Source organism: Colobus angolensis, unplaced genomic scaffold (genome assembly GCF_000951035.1).
Source record: "Colobus angolensis palliatus isolate OR3802 unplaced genomic scaffold, Cang.pa_1.0 Scaffold3, whole genome shotgun sequence".
NCBI lineage: Eukaryota > Metazoa > Chordata > Mammalia > Primates > Cercopithecidae > Colobus > Colobus angolensis.
In genome coordinates this window covers 5,428,584-5,448,121 of record NW_012116265.1, presented here as the reverse complement: position 1 = coordinate 5,448,121, position 19,538 = coordinate 5,428,584, and the positions used below count along the sequence as shown (strand labels likewise).

General features: G+C 43.3%; 1 protein-coding gene across 2 annotated transcripts in view; it reads right to left on the bottom strand.

The window, feature by feature from the left end:
* The window catches only part of KCNK10 (potassium channel, two pore domain subfamily K, member 10), a 144,041-nt gene that overhangs the window by 2,731 nt on the left and 121,772 nt on the right, over positions 1-19,538 (bottom strand). For both annotated transcript variants that reach the window (XM_011949454.1, XM_011949453.1), the window contains exons 5-6: positions 5,357-5,543; positions 1,117-1,259 (exon numbers count right to left, since the gene is read on the bottom strand). In XM_011949454.1, the coding sequence (XP_011804844.1) occupies positions 1,117-1,259; positions 5,357-5,543 (330 nt within the window). The remainder of the gene's footprint in view (positions 1-1,116; positions 1,260-5,356; positions 5,544-19,538) is intronic.

The following is a 19,538-nucleotide window of genomic DNA, read 5'->3' as shown; positions in this document are numbered from 1 at the left end:
TCGGCCTCCCGAGGTGCTGGGATTACAGGCATGAACCACCGTACCTGGCCTTTAAAAAACATTTTTTTAAAAAAATGTATTTCAGATTTCTTTTTTTTTTTTTTTTGAGATGATTCTCCCTGTCGCCCAGGCTGGAGTGCAGTGGTGGGATCTCAGCTCACTGCAACCTCTGCCTCCCGGGTTCACGCCATTCTCCTGCCTCAGCCTCCCGCGTAGCTGCGACTTCAGGCGCCCGTCACCACGCCCAGCTAATCTAATTTTTTATATTTTTAGTAGAGATGGGGTTTCACCGTGTTAGCTAGGATGGTCTCAATCTCCTGACCTTGTGATCCACCCGCCTCGGCCTCCCAAAGTGCTGGGATTACAGGCGTGGGCGCCTGGCCTCATTAAACATTTAATAAGGTGCCTGGCCTCATTAAATGTTTATTTTTGAGAGTGCTGGTGATTCTGATGGAGCTTTTTGTGTGAAGGAATTATCACCATCAACAACACCACCAGAAAACACCCGGCCGAATATTTATTTTTTGATCACAAAATCTATCTTTCCTTCTTATGTTCCCTTCATGTAAAGTTACATGCACAGCCCTGTCCACAGGGATGTATTTGTCTCTATGGATGCAACAACCAAGAGGGGATATAAGTGAAAAAGACCCATTGGATTCACTTCCCCATGAGGGGAACGAATTCAGTTTCTTACTGAATCAGGAAAGATTATTGGTGTTCAACTGCCTTTCCACACAGACCCTGAGACCGGAAAGCCAGGCTGCACACCCCCTCAGCCATAGTCTACCTCTCCTGACTATTTATTTTCATTTTCATTTTTTAAAAATCAAAATGAAAATAAATAGTTGTTTATGGTTGTTTACTAGTTTTTCCAGGATTTATGAACTGGTAAACGAATCACCATATTTTCTCACCTGCCAAAAAAAGAATCCAGAAATAACTGTATTCTATTCTCCTTGGCTTTGAAGGAATGATTCAACATAAGGAAGCCTATGAGCCCCCCAGCCCCCAACTGAGCCAGAAACACTCCAGCCCACAGGACAGAGACAGGCAATTCTGGACACAAGCTCATCGGTTCTCAGAAACATTCATAGAGTTAGGAAGGGGTCCTACCTCTTCTTTTGTCTTTTTGGACAGAACCCGTAGCCAATCTCCGATCATACTGAGGACAGCTGCAAAGTAGGCAAGGCCAACAAGGATCCAAAACCACACTAGGGGCTTATACCACTCGCGATAATTGATGCCAGCGTTTCCCCCTGAAAACAACCAAATGTTACTTTAACCGTGATCTAGTATATGGTCTTTGCAGAGAACACATATTCCAGTCTATGTAGTGAAGACGTCATCCATCATTGTCTAGCACTCAGCTGTTAGGTCTGCTGTGTACAAGGTGGACCGGGGTTAGAGGGCAAGGGGGAGAGCCGTCCCTTACCCACAGGACCCTAACTTGAGGCTTTATTTCCCCCAATTCTTGACCACTAACCTTAATACCAGAAATAAAACACGCCAGTGGCCAACCTGACCTACTTATGTTCAACCTGAGCGTTGAGGATGAATGACTCTGAACTACAGCACAACACATCAGGCCTGGCTGTCATTGTTTTTTCTTAAACTTCTCTAAATTTATTTTAATAAAAATCAAATATCATATTACCCCCTATGGTTTGGAATTCTTGGAACCATTTCCATCTTAAGCACTCATACATTTACTAAGAGACAAGTGGATGTGTGAAAGTAAAATTAGCTTTAATGGCATTACTGGGACTTTGATGCAAGCAATAGTGATTTAATGCTAACTGAGGAATGGTGTTTACATACTGCTAATCCAAAGGGTCAATTAGGCTGAGTAATTAGAGTCACCACGAGCTAGAACTAAAAGGGACCTTTGAGGCCAATCCTTTTATTTTATAAATAAGGATTACAGTAAAAAATCCATCAAACCAAATTGGCCAGTTGCCTGATTGCATTGACTGGCTGTTCCATTGAAAGGACCAGTCATTTATTCTGAATAATTAGCCTATTTATTCTAACCTTCCTACAGGCACTGCTGGAGGCAGCCATGCAAAACAGGTTGCAAACCCAACCCACCCTCCTAAAGAAGAAGTGAGGAAGCTCCTGGAAATAACAGACATCATCCTCATCTCTCTCTGGGAAACACTGTTGCCTAAGGAAGCAGGCAGTGGCCGTTTCTAAGACGACAGATACTAGCAATGGATTGGTAACTATAGTATTAGGTGATGAGTGATTAGAGGCTTTCCCACTGGACCAGGGTTGTAACCACATCTAGCACCACTGACTCTTACAGCAAAGGCAGCTGGGCAAGAAATGTGACCTGTGGCTCCTCTCGACAAGCCCAAACCCAAACAGCAACACAGCCCAGCAGACCACGAGGTCTTGACAGCTACTGCCACTTCTTAATCTTAGAATTTCAACTTCTCTGTGCCAAGCCCCCTTCAGTTTGCTCCAGCTGCTTTTGGTTTTTCCTTTCAGACAACTCTCTCCCGCATCTTTAGAGCTTTAGGATACGATTTGAGTTCCTCCACCAGTAAGTGGTTTTTGAGGTTCATTTCATTTCTGTGGTTCCTGTGCTATGCCAGAGAAATCTGTAGCTTTCTCCTGTGGGCTATCTGGGAGTAAATATTTACCTTTGCAAGTCACTATCACCCAGCAAATATGGTCACTAGGGTGCGCTAGTGAACAAGGAACAAAGAACCAGGCAGTCAACACCCTTCTAAGTATCCCTTTATGAGCTGCTTATCTGGATTCGAAGTTCTGTGTGTGCTCCCAGACAGAGCTGCAAAATACTGTAAGGCTGTCCTAAAGTGAGTTAGCTGCAAAATAAATCAGCAATCAATCCTGCAGGATCAATGTTCTGATTACATTTCTAGTAGAGTTCATACTATGTCAAATCACAGCAACCATCAACTCTTGTTAATGTGTCTTTTTCCAGTGATTGGGCAACCTTCCCTATCACTCTTAGACAGTTACCAAAAGATAGAGACAAACTTCCAGTCTTTTCAGGCATGCATTCTCCAGATTGGTGTGTGTAAGCTCGGAAAACTGGAGCTTGGAAGGGGTCTGGTCTAATTGCCGTCAGCACTGTGACTTTTAAGAGACCATGGTCTGCAGAAACCTCAGGACAAAGGAAATATGGCTCTGTAATCACTGACAAGGGCAATAAAACTGTGCATGCCTAGGACTGTGGAGGTTGTGCCCTTACTAGGTAAGTAAAGATAAGGTAAAGTGCTAGTTTGTACGAAGTGCTCAGTCTATGGTAGATATTAATAATAAATAATAAATAATAAAAGCATCATTTTAAAAATCTCACTCTCAGGCCTCTGCTGTGTGTGCCTCAGACTAACAGACCAAACTGAGCCATTGGTTAGAGATCTTTGTCTGTCACAAGTATCTTATAATAGATAGTCCTCGGGACAGCCCAGTGCTATCCCAGAGAGCTCTAAAACACTACACACTGCAGATTATGCTTTGGGTACTTAAAGGCGTTTGTGAAATAGTTCAAAATTCCAGCTGCCACTACTTGTATTTGCCTTAGATTGGAACCACTACTGAGTTTTCCCATAGACCAGCTACGGATGATGCTAAGGGATTAACTGGAATACATCTATAACTGCTCCTCTTACTTTTCTTAGTTTCTCTGTGCGATTTGTCTTTGGAGCTTGAGACCACTAACTAGATATCCATGGTTGAGCACTGCGCATAAGGAAAAATGGGTAGAGTTCTAGACTCCAGGCTTTCTGTAAATGATTTTTAGTCAAATTGTCAAAAGTCAAAAAAACTAAATTTAGTCACTTTGCAATTCTTAGTCCTTAAGCAATAAAAAGGAAGGGGGGGGAATCTACTATTTCTACAAAGTGGAATTCAGTCTTTGTCTGCCCAATTGGAAGAGCTACAAAACTACTCTGCCAGTTATTTGTATTGTAAAATTAACAGGGAGGCACCCGCACCCCTATTGATGAGCCTTCAGCAATCTCTTCCAGAATTTCCTGTTTGCCAGACTCCCAGAGACCAGAACCCACTCCTCCTGATGTGCACAGTATTTCCATGGAGAAATCAAGACACTGCTGGGATCACACACCAAACAAGAACAGTCTGGCCAGGTGCAGTGGCTCACACCTGTAATCCCAGCACTTTGGCAGGCCAATCGCATGAGCCCAAGAGATGGAGACCAGCCTGGGCAACAAGACTAAATCCCATCTCTACAGAAAATACAAAAAATAAAAATGAAAAATAGTCAGGCGTGGTGGCACATGCCTGTAGTCCCAGCTACTCAGGAGGCTGAGGTAGGAAGATTGCTTGAGCCCCAGAGGTACGAGGCTGTGGTGAGCCGTGATCACACCATTGCACTCCAGCATGGGCAACAGAGAGAGACCCTGTCTCAAAAAAAAACAAAAAACAAACAAAAAAAACAGTCTGCTTAGGGCTCAGGTCAGGCTGCCACTTCACCAGGAACTGGTAAAGGAAACACACACACACACACACACACGCACACTACCCAGACATTTCAAACTTGTGATAGATGACAGAGTTGCTTGATCAAAGCATTCACTTCTTGTAGTAGAAACCGATCACTTGTCTGAACACCTAGAACCATCCCATTAGAAAAAGAGAAGGATGGCCTCTTCCTTCTATCTGTACCTTTCTACCGCTTTGGGAAACTGGTGCTCATAAGAAAGGAAGTCTCATTTCATTTGCAAGTTCCCTGGCCCTAGATGAAATTGATGGTGATTTTTTTCACTTCCTTAAACATAGCTCATCCACATTTATTTTTACAAGGAAGGCTCTTGCTTGTATACACACTCCTGCAGAATCCATGAGCTTATATTCCCTCTGGGCAGGTGTATCTCAGCTCCCTGTAGATACACCTTAGCTTTGTATCTGGTCATGCCCAGGACAACATTTGCAGAGACAATGGCTCTCACCTGGGAGTCAGGAAGCTGAACCCGCAGGTCACTGCAGACCAAATTCTATGCTAATCTGGTCTGAGTTTCCTGTGTGCCACCTCCTAGCACAGCCTTTATCGTTCGATTAGAAAATTCAGAAGTCCAAGATTCAATGAAAAATTCACTTTAGTCTTGCATAACTCATGTGATGATAAGGGAAATAAGCATCCTGAGAAGGAAAGGGTTGGCTTTCTTTTCATGGCAGAAAAAAACCTATGGTGTTTATATTACATAGGACTAGGGATTTGAAATGAGCCTCTTCATAGCAGTAGTGACACTGAGTCATCTTCACTTGCTTCTCCTTCAACATCTTTTATCGATTGTGAAAAGCACAGCCAACAGATTATTTTCCCCACCAGAGCCCCAGTGCCTGGGATGCCAAGGGTGCTTACCTGCCACAAAATCACCAAAGCCCACTGTGGTCAGAGTGACCACCACAAAGTAAATGGACTCCAAGGCCGTCCAGCCCTCGATATACTTAAAGATGACAGCAGGGATCGTCACAAACACAATGCAGCCGGCCAAGATGAACAGGATGGTTGAGATGACCCGGATCTTAGTCTGACTCACTTGCTTTTTCTAGGAAGAGCAAAGGAGAAAGATAGGCAAGTCAGCAGCATCACCCTGGATTCAGGATACAGATGCACAGAAACAGGTATTGTGTCAGTGACTTTTAACTTTTCTCTGGTCATTGGCTGCTTGGAGGAAGTTTTATGAACGCTGTGAACTCCTTCCTAGAAAAGTGCACAAACAGAAGTTTTCAAGTGGTCTAGGAGGTTCTCAGGCTCCCTGAAGCCTGTTTCTGGACAACAGGTCAAACAAACAAAACAAAAAATCCTGCTTAGCCGATGCTTTGAATGTTTCTTGCATGGTTCCATGACTGCAGCCCAAATACTGATTCTAACTTCTCACTGGTACAAATATAATGATTTCCCAAAAAGGGCTTGCTGCCATTTGTCATGTAGTATTACTGATCCTCCATTCATGAGAATGAGTTTGGAGATCTTTCCACAATGGTGGTGATGGATTTGCACCGTTTCCCTTGTGTCAAACAGAATATGCTGGAAAAAAAATTATCCGAGTCAGGCCAAAATGTTTGGATGAAACGGAAAACACAGTCATCCCCGTCTTCACCTGTGACTGACTCTAGCCAAGTATGTGTGTGTTTCTTTACCCCCACCTTTTCCCTGCTGAAGCTGTACATTTATAACACACTTTTGTTTTAAAACACACCTGTTTGAGCTGGCGCTGTGATCATCATGTGTGCTGACTGTATCACTCACAAGAGACAGGACAGGAGTTAGCATAGCAGGGTCCCCATCTAAATGGGTAGTAGGATGACAATTAGATTGACTTAATGATCTATGGTGAAATCTCCTTTGGGGCTTTGAAATTTTTATACATCTCTGCAAACAAATCTCATCTCATACCAGCTCTTGAAGGAGTCAGTTGTTGGGTCATTAAAAAAAAAAAAAGGCATCTAGAATGGGAATTAGACTGATACTGGGGCAAAGGAATAATACCAATGGATTCCAGGAGTGGGACTGGTAGCATCGGTGATATTCTCTTTGGATGTGCTGAAGGCAACACTTGAATTGACTCTAAGCTGAAAAATCCTCGCAACTCTCAGAATTGGTGCTGGAGACTGTCACCAGGAGGCCCTGGTATCATATACTAGCATAAATATATGAACGATGTGTTTAGCACCAGAATGTATGGCCTTTCTACATTGCCTAGATGAATTTTCTGCAAACGTACACCACATTTAGGTCAATCAATATAGGAAATCCGTACCATGAGACTTGCATCCTCTTCATTGCACCAAGCACAGAGAGACTTTTGCTTTATATACTTCATTTTACACATGCAAAACAGAAGCCAAGAGGGGTTAAGGGACTTGCCTAAAATGATGATACTAATTAGCTGAGATTAGAATTCTGAGGTAATTAATTCTCAGTCCAGTGCTTAACAATGGAAACAGCTTTTCAAGTAATTCAACAATTCACCAGCCCAAAGAAAGTTGTCAAACAAAGTCGTCTGCATCTAACAAAAGAAATCAGACTAACCCCTGCTGAAAATGGGCAGTCCTCTGTCCCTTCTGCGAAGGAAGATGAGAATAAAAAATGGTCACTGGGGGATCTGTCCAGGAAAAGCTAAAGAAATGCCACCCTCCCTTGTAAAAAGGAGGTACTTTTCCAACTCCTAAGAAGGTATCTGGTATATAGAATGGGAACAGGGAAAAATAATTGGATCTATGCTCGGATATAGAAACCCTCCTAATCTCAGAGAAGCCATCTGAAAAAAAAAATTACAATTTATTGATATTGTTGAAACTGTGTATGAAAATACTGACCTTTTCACACATGAAAGTGTCATAACAAGATACATTACCTGAAAACTGCAGGGGAAGTTTTGTCCATTTTATAAATTTTCATGTTGGATATTATAGGGGGGTTTTGTGAAGGCAGGTAAGCCCCTCTGAGAATCCAGGAATGTACTTTAACTAACCTAGTTTTGTTTGCAGAAATGTATGAAAAGTTCAAAGGCCAAAAGGAGATTTCGCCATAGGTCATTAAGTCAATCTAATTGCTGGCAATGGGAGCACTATTCCTCCTCAAATATTCCTCCTCAAACATATAATGAAATTAAAATGAATTAAATGTTTGTGAGATGCTTGTTAAGTCATAAATTAAGATGTGAATGTAATTTCAATCTAAATGAGGTTGAGGTTGGCAAAAGAGGACTGCAAGTATGTAGGAAGCTGGAGACGTTCCTGGACTTCGGGAGATGGGCAGGAGGGAAGATGGGGAAGGACAGGGGTGGATTTGTTTGATGGCAGGCAAGGAGGTGTGTAACAAAGGCTAGATCGTGGCATCTTAATTGCATCATCTACTGGAGACTTTATCAGCAAGATAAACATTTCACCACTACTCATTGTGCAGGCCAACAAGTGTGTTCCTGGGCTGCTTCTCCCAGACATCCAAGGGTGATGCTCAGAGAATGTTTGGAGCATTTAATTATCAGGGTATTTTAGGGACTTAAGAAATGAGTGTCTTGCATGTGTATGTGTGTGTAGGTGTATGAAAATATGTGTATACCCATACTTCGCTATGAAAAGAAGTGCTGTGGGTGTAAGGTTTTAGCAATATCTGTTATTCTGGATACCCATGTTTTTGCTGCCCTCTAGGTATTTAAAAAAAAAAAAAGTTGCCTTAATTGAACATTTTAAACTCCAGCTTTCACAACGGAATCACAAACCATCTCATGTACCGTGTGGTGATCTTCAGTTTTATCTCCATTAGTCCTGTAACTGTTCACTACTGCTGAAAAACCATAATAGTGTTTAAGAACACAGAGTCTAGGGAAAGACTGCCTGAGGCACATCCCATTCCCATTGCTAAATAGCTGAGTGACCTTAGGCAAGTTTCTTGACCTCTCTGTGCATTAGCTTTATTCCTCTATAAAATGGAGATATGAAACCCCACCTTATCGGATTGTTTGGAAGATTAAACAAGTGTGTAAACACTTAGCACAGTGCCTGGTTAATATTCAATGCTTATTAACAGGCCATTTTAATGTAAATGCTCAAATTTCTCCTTAGACGTAGACAGTCCCAGGTTTAATGCTTCTCTTTGCCATTGAGGAATGTTTCCTCATATGTGGCTTAAGATAATCTTTGTTTAGCTTCAGGAGTTTGCTGCTGGTTGTCTTTTCCTGGATATATTGTATACCTCATTGTCAATGACAAAAAATGTCCTCATTCTCCTTTGGTTCTTCTTGCCAACTCTGGTTTGAGCTCTCAGACAGTCTCAGCTCACAATCTTGGAAGCTTTTTTATTTGTCTTCCAATTAATTCCACCCTACTTCCAAAACCCCAGGCTCAGCCACCTCCCCGTCCCATTTTTCATCATCCTTCAGAAACTGCCAAGAATTGCAGATAATGTTTGCAATGTCAGGAACCAGCTGCAGAGGGATTCTGAGAGGCACAAACCTCGCTCTCCCTGCCTCCCTCACACTCCCCCTGCCACTTACAGTATGGAGCTGTGTTTCTACGATGGGGTTGCTAGGCAAAATTGCATTGCTTACTTACTAGTAAGCAGAGCTGCTAGCAGAAAGCTCTGTGAGAGCCCAGATCTAACTAGGCTAATGTGTCCTTAGGCTAACAAAACTGCTATCAGGGAAGAGATGGTCTGATATGACATTTGGGTAGAACTGATAGGATGGTTGTTTACTTCTGTCTAAATCACGTTTTCACACTTTGTTGATTGGTTAGACTAGAGCGCGTGTTCTTCCCTTCTCTTTACACAAACAGTATTTTGCAAAACTATCTCCCGTATTCGACTGATACAAACTATAGGAATTTCTGAAGTACTCAAAATCCATCTCCTGTAGAGTTGTTCATTTAGTTGTTAAAATTATATGTGCAATTGTTCCAAAGACCAAGTAAGCTTCGTAAACAGGAGGAGAGAGAGCCAGTTCTAAGAGTTCTCTTTTGAGAGAGGGATGTATGGACTGACAATTTGGGAAGTGTTTACTTGTTTCAGGCCTCAGAGGGCTAAGCCACATGTCCAATTCTCATTAAGCATAACTCTCCGCCTGTTTTTGTTTACTTCCACAATGTTATTTTGGAGAGCATGTATATTTCCATTCATTTGTGGGCTATTTTTTTCATTTAATTTTTACCTACTCTTTAATCCCCATTGTTTGCATCTTTATGTAATTTCTTAGAATTCTGAGATTAACAATTCAGATTGTTTTGTCTGGCTGGGAAATGACTTATTCGTTGTGATTTCTAGCCAGGATGTCGGGGATTTTACTCAAGAATAAAGACACTGCAGTAAAAATCGTAAGGCAGAAGCTAAACATGCAGAGCTCGATTTATGGCTTGGTTTGTTGAAATGCAGACACTTCACCATAGTAATACAACTGAGCTGAGGATAATTTCTCAAAATGGAAAGATAATGGGAACTGCCTAGTAAGAGGACTGACTTCATTTTCTTATAACATGTTTTCTTCCAAGATTTATTTTAGAAGGTTCACTTATAACTAATAATTTCAACATCACAATGAATGGCCTTGTGGCACTAGCAATTCTATAAACTATGAGTAGAGCTTTTAAACATCTTTGCCTAAAATCTCCATGGCAGAGATGCTGTAAGCACACATTAGTGAGAATAGTGAAGTGAAACCTTCATGAAGCCTACTAAAAAAGTCCCACTCAAAAGCTGAATACACAAATGGATCATATCTACACACACAAAGAAAGTTTATCTCCAGCTTCCGACTCTGAAGTCATGTTGCAGGACACCTATGACAGACTGGCCAGTTCAGTACTCTGCTGGTTTCACAGTGCAAAGTTTTTGAAAAAGATGTTGGTATATATGGGTAAATTGTTTTTATCACTAGACTACCAATATAGGTGCATCTGGGATGGAAAAAAAAGAAAATTCACAAATAATAAAAACTCAGGCCAGGTGTGGTGGCTCACGCCTGTAATCCCAGCTCTTCAGGAGGCTAAGTTCAGGAGTTCAAGACCCGCCTGGCCAACATGGGGAAACCCCATCTCTACTAAAAAATACAAAAATTAGCTGGGCACCTTGGCAGATGCCTGTAATCCCAGCTACTCAGGAGGCTACGGCAGGGAGAATCGCTTGAACCCGGGAGGCGGAGGTTGCAGTGAGCCAAGATTGTGCCATTGCACTCCAGCCTGGGCAACAGAGAGAGACTCCATCTTAAAAAAAAAAAAAATCAACTGTTCCACTGCAAGAAGACTAATTAAAATTTTCAAAAGTTTTCTATTCTGAAAAACTGGTGACTGTTAACATTTGAAGATAATATGCTATTGGAACACAAGATTTGGCATTTAATTCATTCTGCACATAATTATTTAAAACCTTTATATGTCAGGCACCATTCTAGTTGCAAGGGACATGGCAGTTCAAGGGAAGGAGGGAGGGAAGGAAGGAAGAAACAGAAGGAGGGAAGGAGGGAAGAGAAAGAGAAAGAGAGAAGAAAGGAGAAAAAAAGAAAAGAAAAAGTTCCTTCCTCTTGCACACAAAGTCCATCAGGAAGATCTGAACCTTTAGCTGAAAAAGTCTTTGTGGCACTGTCCATGGTGCCCCACCCTGGTAGATATTGAAGGCAAAGCTTAGTACCTAATGACACCTGGGTGACCAAATATATCACCTGGGAGAGAAGAAAGGAAAGAATAACATTCTTGTAGCTCTGGCATGTGGAATATAAAAGCATGCCAACTGTAATGGACGATCTTTAAATCTCTGTTAGTCAGGCATTCAGAAGATATGCCTCAGAGGCAGGCATAATTCATAAGCGATCACACCACGTGTAGAAAACATCCAGACAAATCCTTAACTGAAGAAGGGTCCATCTCTTCGGTTGAAGTGTGAAAGAAAGCCCACGGAAAGGTAAGGAGAATGGGACACCTGCTGATGAGCCACACCGACTGAGTAACTCCTGACAATCCCAAAAGATGTCCCTCCCAGCTGCTCACCTATCCAGATTCTGATTTTATCCCACTCAGATTTCAGGAACAATGCCTCCATCTCAAACAGCCTCTCCGCCATCACAAGCAGAAGCATACAACAATACTACAGTAACAAGGCTACAGACAGCTAAAAGGTAGACTCACTCTTCTTTCATTGGCTAACAAGGTGTAAGGTCACAGTTCCCTGGCTACGCAGTGCACAGGAGTGAAGGCACAAGACCCCTCTAATAGGATAAATGCTCATTTTCCACCCCAATGCTTCTTTCCTTGTATAGGGAGCTCCACCTGCTGTAATACAGATGGCCACTCAACTCTTATTCTGACCCGGGATTCCTGTTAACCCAGCCCCTTCCTCTCCCCTTCCTTCTGGGAGGTACTCCTTGTGATCTCCTGTCTAATTCTGAGGTTGTATTAGGAAATTCATCTTTCCACAGATATAAACCTCATTCTTCAGTATAAAGGGAATATAGCAATGTTAGGGTTTAATTTATCATCTCCTTTGTCTTATTTAATTTAATTTATTTTTATTTATTTATTTATTTATTTATTTATTTATTTATTTTTGAGGCAGAGTCTCACTTTGTCACCCAGGCTGGAGTGCAGTGGCGCAAACTCGGCTCACTGCAACCTCTGCCTCCTGGGTTCAAGCGATTCTTCTGCCTCAGCCTTCCAAGTAGCTGAGATTACAGAAGCACACCACCACATCCAGCCAATTTTTGCATTTTTAGTAGAGATGGGGTTTCACCATGTTGGCCAGGCTGGTCTTGAACTCCTGACCTCAAGTGATCCAGCCGCCTCAGCCTCCCAAATTGCTGGGATTACAGGAGTGAGCCACCGTGCCCGGCCCATGATTTTTTATCTTAGCAGAAAGCTCAGTGATTATTCTACTATGAAGGGGGAAAGAGGTGAAATCCTCTGGTGTTCAGCAAGCTCTCTTCAAGAGAAGGTGAGTTCCCTTCTTTAGATTGTGCTTGTTCACCCAGAAGGAAAACATGTAGTAAAAGCAGAAAAGTTGGGTGAGATTATAGTGGGTTTCCTGCTAAGGGTGCTCTGCTAAAAGAAGAGTGGATTGGGACAGCCATTAAGGAACCCTGAGCTCTGGCTAGAGCTGTATGGGAAGGACAAGAACCTGGAACAGCAGCCGGGGCAGGGGGAGAGCAATGTCAGGGTTCTCATGCAGCCGTAAAACAGACTAGGTCAGTAAAACACCCCTTGCCTCGCTGGCTCCTCTAGGAACACTTTACTCTTTCTCATCCTTCCCACCCATCTCTTAGCTATGCAACTGTTCCCTGGAACCAGTATCCAAGAGTACCCAGAACATGTAAAAGAGAAGAAAGCTGTCATATGACCCCTATCCCCACTCCCATGAGTAGCCCAGAGGCTACTAGACAGAAGAACTATCTATAGGTCCAGGAATAAAAGTAAATGACAAACAGGTGTGCATTTTCTGTGGCCTTATTTATCTTGCCTGTTAGAAGATTTGAAGACAGCCTTCAAGGTCAGACAGATTTAGGTCAACACCTATATAAATGCCTGGGTATTGCTGGGTAAGCAGTAAACAACCCCCTTCCCAATAGTCAGTTTCTTTTCTTTTCTTTCTGTCTCTTTCTTCCTTTTTCTCTCTCTTGCTATATTTCTTTTTCTCTCTCTTTCTTTCTTTCCTTCCCTTCCTTCCTTCCTTCCTTCCTTCCTTCCTTCCTTCCTTCTTTCTAAGTTCTTCCCTTCCTTCCTTTGTTCTTTCTTTTTTGACCAACACTTTTAATGTAAGCACCTAGGGATGCTTGTCACATAAAACTATAAATAATAATAAAACAAGCATTGAGAAATCTTACAGAGAAAGGTGTGTGAACTAGAAGAGAAAAAGGCAACATGAAGTAAACAAAATTAGAAAATCTTTAAGAAGGATAATTGAGAAAAAGACTTTGGGGTATAGAAAGAAGAGACAGAACAATAGTTTGAGGGATCTAGATTTTTTCCAGAGGAATAAGAAGGCTTCCCAGCTACACGTGTACCTAATTGTTTCAGAGATAAAAAGAAAATGGAGAGAAAGGAGAAAGGGATATGCATGAACTTTCTAGTTAGACTAGGAATGAGAAGTTAGATAAGAAGGAAATACAGCTTTATAGAAAGTCACACAGAAATAAGCCCTACACTGGAAACGCCTGCATTGAGGGAACTGGACAGAAGCACCTACAAAAGAAAAAATTCCTTTAGCATATTTTTCAAGCTATGAATGAAACTGAACTCTATAACTTTTCTATTCCTTTTTTCAATCAGTATTTATCATGTACCTACTCTCTGCCAGGTAGTGAGCTAACTTCACTGGTGAGTAAAACAAAATAGCACCCAGTCTCACAGAGCTAGTAGGAGTTGAGCCAAGCATTAAACAATCATGCAAGGAAATAATTAATCACAGCTTGTGATAAATCAGACATGTTGTGAAGGGAAAAGAACCCATGGAGTGAGTGTAAAAGGGACCTCATGACACTGTGGAACTGTTTACCTATCACAGTCTCCATATTTACTGCCCATACCTCAAGATTCCCTCTTCGCAGTAAAGGGAGTTGTTGCAAATGATCCAAAACAGAGGATTAGTGATGGAGAGAAATAACCGTGCAAGGAGGCTAGAGAGGTGCCAGTGAACTTGGACTTCGCATGCATTGGCTGTTTTCTACTCCTGACAAAGTTTCCATTGGAGCCTCATGGCAGAATCACCCAGGGCGAGTACCTTGACATCCTAGGGGACGTGATCTCATCTAAGTTGTATACAAATGCCTCCAGGAAATGCCAGGCTCCAATTGTGTGTTGTGGACAAATAAATGCATACACAATTCATTTGCTTATTCATCTATCATTCATTTATGATTATTAAAGAGGAGCATTGCTCTTTCATTTGATTAGGATGGATTTGCTTAGAAGGACTACACTGGGCCGGGCACAGTGGCTCATGCCTGTAATCCCAGTGCTTTGGGAGGCCGAGGCGGGTGGGTCACTTGAGGTCAGGAGTTCGAGACCAGCCTGACCAATATGGTGAAACCCTGTCTCTACTAAAAACACAAAAATCAGTGAGGTGTGGTGGTGGGCACCTGTAATCCCAGCTACTCGGGAGGCTGAGGCAGGGGAATTGCTTGAACCCGGGAGGCGGAGCTTGCAGTGAGTCGAGATCATGTGACTGCACTTCAGCCTGGGCAACAGAGTGAGACTCCATCGAAAAAAAGAAAAAAAAAAGGACTACACTGAAGCCTATTTTGATTGCTGAACATGCACAATAATGTCCTGGCTTTTAATTAGTACATTTTTTTCCTCTTAAAAGAATTAAGTTATATGCAAACTCTTTCATGGAGCTTAATGTCATGAATTAAATAGACTTTTACCTTTCATGAAGAGGCTGGGCTGTTTAACTATGCAAATGAAAGCAGATGTAGGCATCCCAAGGCTGTGACTCCAGGGGACATGTGCTCCATAAGATAAAGTAGTCAACAGTGCCCCACCCTTAGGTAGGGTTGCATCTCTGTAGATAATATTTCCTTTACAAGAGTACTCTCTTTAAAATGCAGTTCTAGATTACGTTGCTTCTGCAAATTGTTTAGCAGAGATATGCATGAACAGTTTGAACAGTTCTTCTCAGAGGACCAGAAACTGAGAATCTAAAAGCAACAAAAGAAGATCTCTAGACCTCCTGATGTTCACCCCCTGCTAGAAGAAGGATTAGAAAATGGAATTGGACCAACCCTGGTGATGCTCAGCCTGTGGCATATGGTAAATGATTATCAACGATACTGCCATAGGTCTCCCAAGCCACTCCCACTGTCATGCTGTGATTGAACAGAGCTAATGTGATCACAGGGCATGACCACGTTAGAGGATCCTCGTCTTTCTTTTTGTCCATCAATAATTTGAACATCCTTCTTTAGTTTGGTGAAAGACAGAGATCTCCTCCCAGTATAGAAGCTGCAATGTACCACCTGCTGACTTTCCCAGCCTCTCCTGCTATGAGGATACAAGCATGTGACCCAGGCTTTCACGGTCATAAAGACTTATGTGGTTCAGACTTTGAACCACACCCATGCAGATGTAACAGGGTTAAACCTTGAAGTAGTCATCTGAGAGTCCTCTGTGTTTTCCTCCTCCTCTTTCCTCTCACTGGCACCCACCCTCCACCAGACCATTCTGAAAAGAGGTGTGGAGATTCTCAGAGGCACCCTTACAGAACCACTTTCTCCTCTCCCAGACAGTAGGCAAGACCACGTTAGGAACAGAGACAGAGAGAAGGTGGAAAGGCCACTCAGCCTGGAGCAAAAGTACAGTGGGAGGGACGAGGTCTTCCTAGGGTCTTCCCAGCGGGGGGAAGCAAAATGTCCAGTCTGGAGGCCAAGAGGAAGAGATCAGATACAGAGCTTTCTGCTGGTGAATCACCACCTGTGCACAGCCCACTTCTCAATGATTCACCACCTGTGCACAGCCCACCTCTCAAGAGTCCCGGATCCTCCTAGGTCCTTCGACAGAGGGTGAGGGACTGGAACTGTGAGTGGGGTGGACGTGGAAAGTAAACCTTGCCCTTGATCAAGGTGGAAGTGAAAGCATCAGCAGGGAGCTTCCATGGGAGGTGGGGTGGCAGGCAGGAGCAGACATATCTTGGATGTTATATAAAGAAACGGGGACCCTGTGGAAGTCATTCCAGGGATGGTGGCACCAATGCTGGTAGTAGGCCCCACTCCAGGAGCAGCCACAAGGATGGTTCTAGCGGCAGCATCTAGGGGCCACTGCCCTGTATGTGCCCAGGCAGACACAGCAGTGGTTTCCTCTAGGACCAGTTCCGTGGTGTGATTTGGTCAGTGTTCTTCACCAGGTACCTTCCAAGTTTGGGTTTCCAACCATCCCAAGGATTTGGTGGCTATCCAATATCCTTTTTGAAATTGTTTTCATTTCTGTTTAAATTAGCCATGGTTTCTCTCATTTTGAGCTCCGCTACCTGCCTGCAACAGCTACTCCTGGAGGTCAGGGCAAGCTGGCTTCAGCCCCTTGGCGGCAGGTCAAGGACACAGCCCAGCTGGACACCCTGGAACAGACCTGGAATTCTGGGCTCCAAGAACTGCCAGAACTGTAAGCAGATGTGATGTAACTGCTGTGGGTAATGTCTCTCTGACATTCCTGAATCTTAAAAGTCTTGTTAAAATGTACAGCTGGTGTCAGCTGCAGTTTGGAAGGTGTTGTATCTATTCCTGAGAATCTAGTATTACTGGGGAAAGTGGTGTCCATCTCCCTCAGCTCCAGGACAGCAGGACAATAGCACTCCTGCTTCTGAGGCAGAAGGATCTATCACCTGCAGAAGGTGGGTAGCAACACTGTCATGAATGATCAGTGATTAGAGCAGAGGTCAGCAATTCAGAAGGAGCTGATGGAGTAACACAGGGAAGGCACAGGCTGTGGCCAGGACATGGTGACAACCCCTGCCAGTACCAGAGGGCAGGAAAACTTGGACAGGGTAGGTAGCAGGCGGGAGGGGTACTGTGGGGCCAGTGGAGCACCAGGCATTGGGGCCAAATATAGATCCAGAGAAAAGATTCAGAAGTACAATTATCAATGTGTTAATGGTGGATCTCTTTGGACAAAGGATATTTACACGATTTTACTTTCTTCTTTGTACTCCTCTGCATTTTCCAAGGCCTCTACAGTGACCATGTGTTCTCTTTGCAGTCTTTGTAATGAAAGAAAAGGAAAAGGGGGAGAGGTAGGAGATAGCACGAGGGAGAGGGCTAAGGAGAAGAGAAGGGAAGGAGAAAACGAGCAACATGCTTATGAACGTGGCGGTGATTCCCTCGAGAAATAACAGCACGGTGCCCTTGAAAATCATTCACTTGGTCTTTCTTCCTTTTGGAAAAGGAGTGACAATCCTTCCTTGGAGGGAAAACCAAAAGAGAAAAGAGGAAGAGATAATCCCCATGGTAATGGAAGAGAGATGGGCCTTGTCTGAGCCTTCAGGATCCCAGGAATGTTTGCCAAAGGTGGCAGTGGGAGAGCTGTAAGGAGCTGGCCGTGATCCAGTTCAAGAAATGCATCCTGCCTGCTGCCTCATGCTGCCTCCTCCCCCTCCAGAATACGGCAACCCACTTTCTGAGGAAGCTGTCAGGGACCCCTACCCACCCGCACTTCCCCCAACTGCTCCCTACCCCCACTGCAGGCAGGCAGTTGCTGACCCCTCTCTCTTGCTGTAGTAGCAGTTAGTTCGCAGTTCTGGAGCGACTGGATGGTTTATTGGTGCCCCAGTACTGCTCCATTTCATACTTCGGTGCCTTTCCTAAGACTTGATTTTTTTAGAACCATTTTAGCTTCACAGCAAAATTGAGAGGAAGGTACAGAGATCTCCCATATAGCCCCCGCCCCACACATGCGCAACCTTTCCCACTATCAACATCCCACGCCAGAGTGGTGCACTGGTTACAAGTGATGAGCCTGTACGGACAATATCACCCAGAATCCACAGTATACATTAAGGTTCACTCTTGGTGCTGTACATTCTATGGGTCTGGACAAATGTCTGATGACATGTATGCACCATTATAGAATCACACACAATAGTTTCCCTGGCCTAAAAATCCTCTCTACTCCACCCATTCAGCCCTCTCTTCCCCCAGGCTCCTGGCAATCATGGATCTTTGTAACTGTCTCCATAGTTTTACCTTTTCCAGAATGTCATGTAGTTGGACTCATACTGCATGTAGCCTTTTCAGATTGGCTTCTTCCACGCAGCAATATGCATTTAGCATTCCTCCGCATCTTCTCATGGCTTCATAGCTCATTTCTTTTTAGCTTCTGTGCCCTTTTAAGGGCTGCTCCATCTGCTAGGATGTTCTTCCCCCTTTTTAATGCTTGTTGGACTCCTGTTCATTCCTCACACACAATTCTGACATTACCTCCTGCGGGAAGCCCACTCCAGCTCTGGTTAGAGCTACCACTTCTTCCTCTCTGCTGTCCATGTTCCTTCACCCTTGCACAGTCCCCAGTCCATAGAGCTGCTCAACCTGCAGCGCTGTCTGTCCATCCATCTGTGTGTCTCCCTGTTATACAGTGTGCTCCTTCACCTCAATGCCCTAAGTGCCCAGCACACTGCGCAATTTTCTTTCCTTTCTTTCTTTCTTTTTTTTTTTTTTGAGATGGAGTCTTGGTCTGTTGCACAGGCTGGAGTGCAGTAGTGAGATCTGGGCTCACTGCAACCTCCGCCTCCTGGGTTTAAGCGATTCTCCTGCCTCAGCCTCCTGAGTAGCTGAAACTACAGGCATGTGCCACCATGCCCAGCTAATTTTTGTTTTTTCAGTAAAGATGGAGTTTCACTATATTGGCCAGGATGGTCTCAATCTCTTGACCTCATGATCTGCCCCCCTTGGCCTCCCAAAGTGCTGGGATTACAGTCATGAGCCACTGCATCTGGCCCACAGTGCATTTTTCTATAGCTGCCTCCTCTATTTTAGCACCTTGAGAAAATATGACAGTATTATTTAAGGCACATATTCTATAAAAACAATAAAAGCATTCATCCAGCCAGAGATAAACTGACAGGATTTTATAATTTATAATTTGGAATGCTAGTAAAGGTACATAACATAGAAAGGTATAGTCAGATGGATGTACACACACGTATATAATAAATATTTGTGGAATAGAATTGAATATTAATAGCACAGGAAATACATTAAGGGAAGAGGCTTAACTATTGGAACATGGCCATTTTCATGAGAATAGAAATTAAATATGTAAATTCTTGAAAGTTACATGGGAGCTCCCTGGAAGCTTTGTTTACAACCCTGTTTAGATTATAACACCCTAGGAGGTGGCCTGTAAGCTTTTCAGGGTGTTTGTGGTTGTCACAACTGGAGGGGCACGTTTGGCACGTACTGGGAGAAGGCCAAAGACGTTCAGACATCCTACAATACAGCAATCAGTGCCACAAATCACAGAACCATCCCATATTTAGCATGAGTTTTGAATGTCCCACTGAGAAAAACTCATGTCTACAATTATCTGAGTCAAAAACCTAACTCCCTTTTACATGTGAAGACACACACACAAAT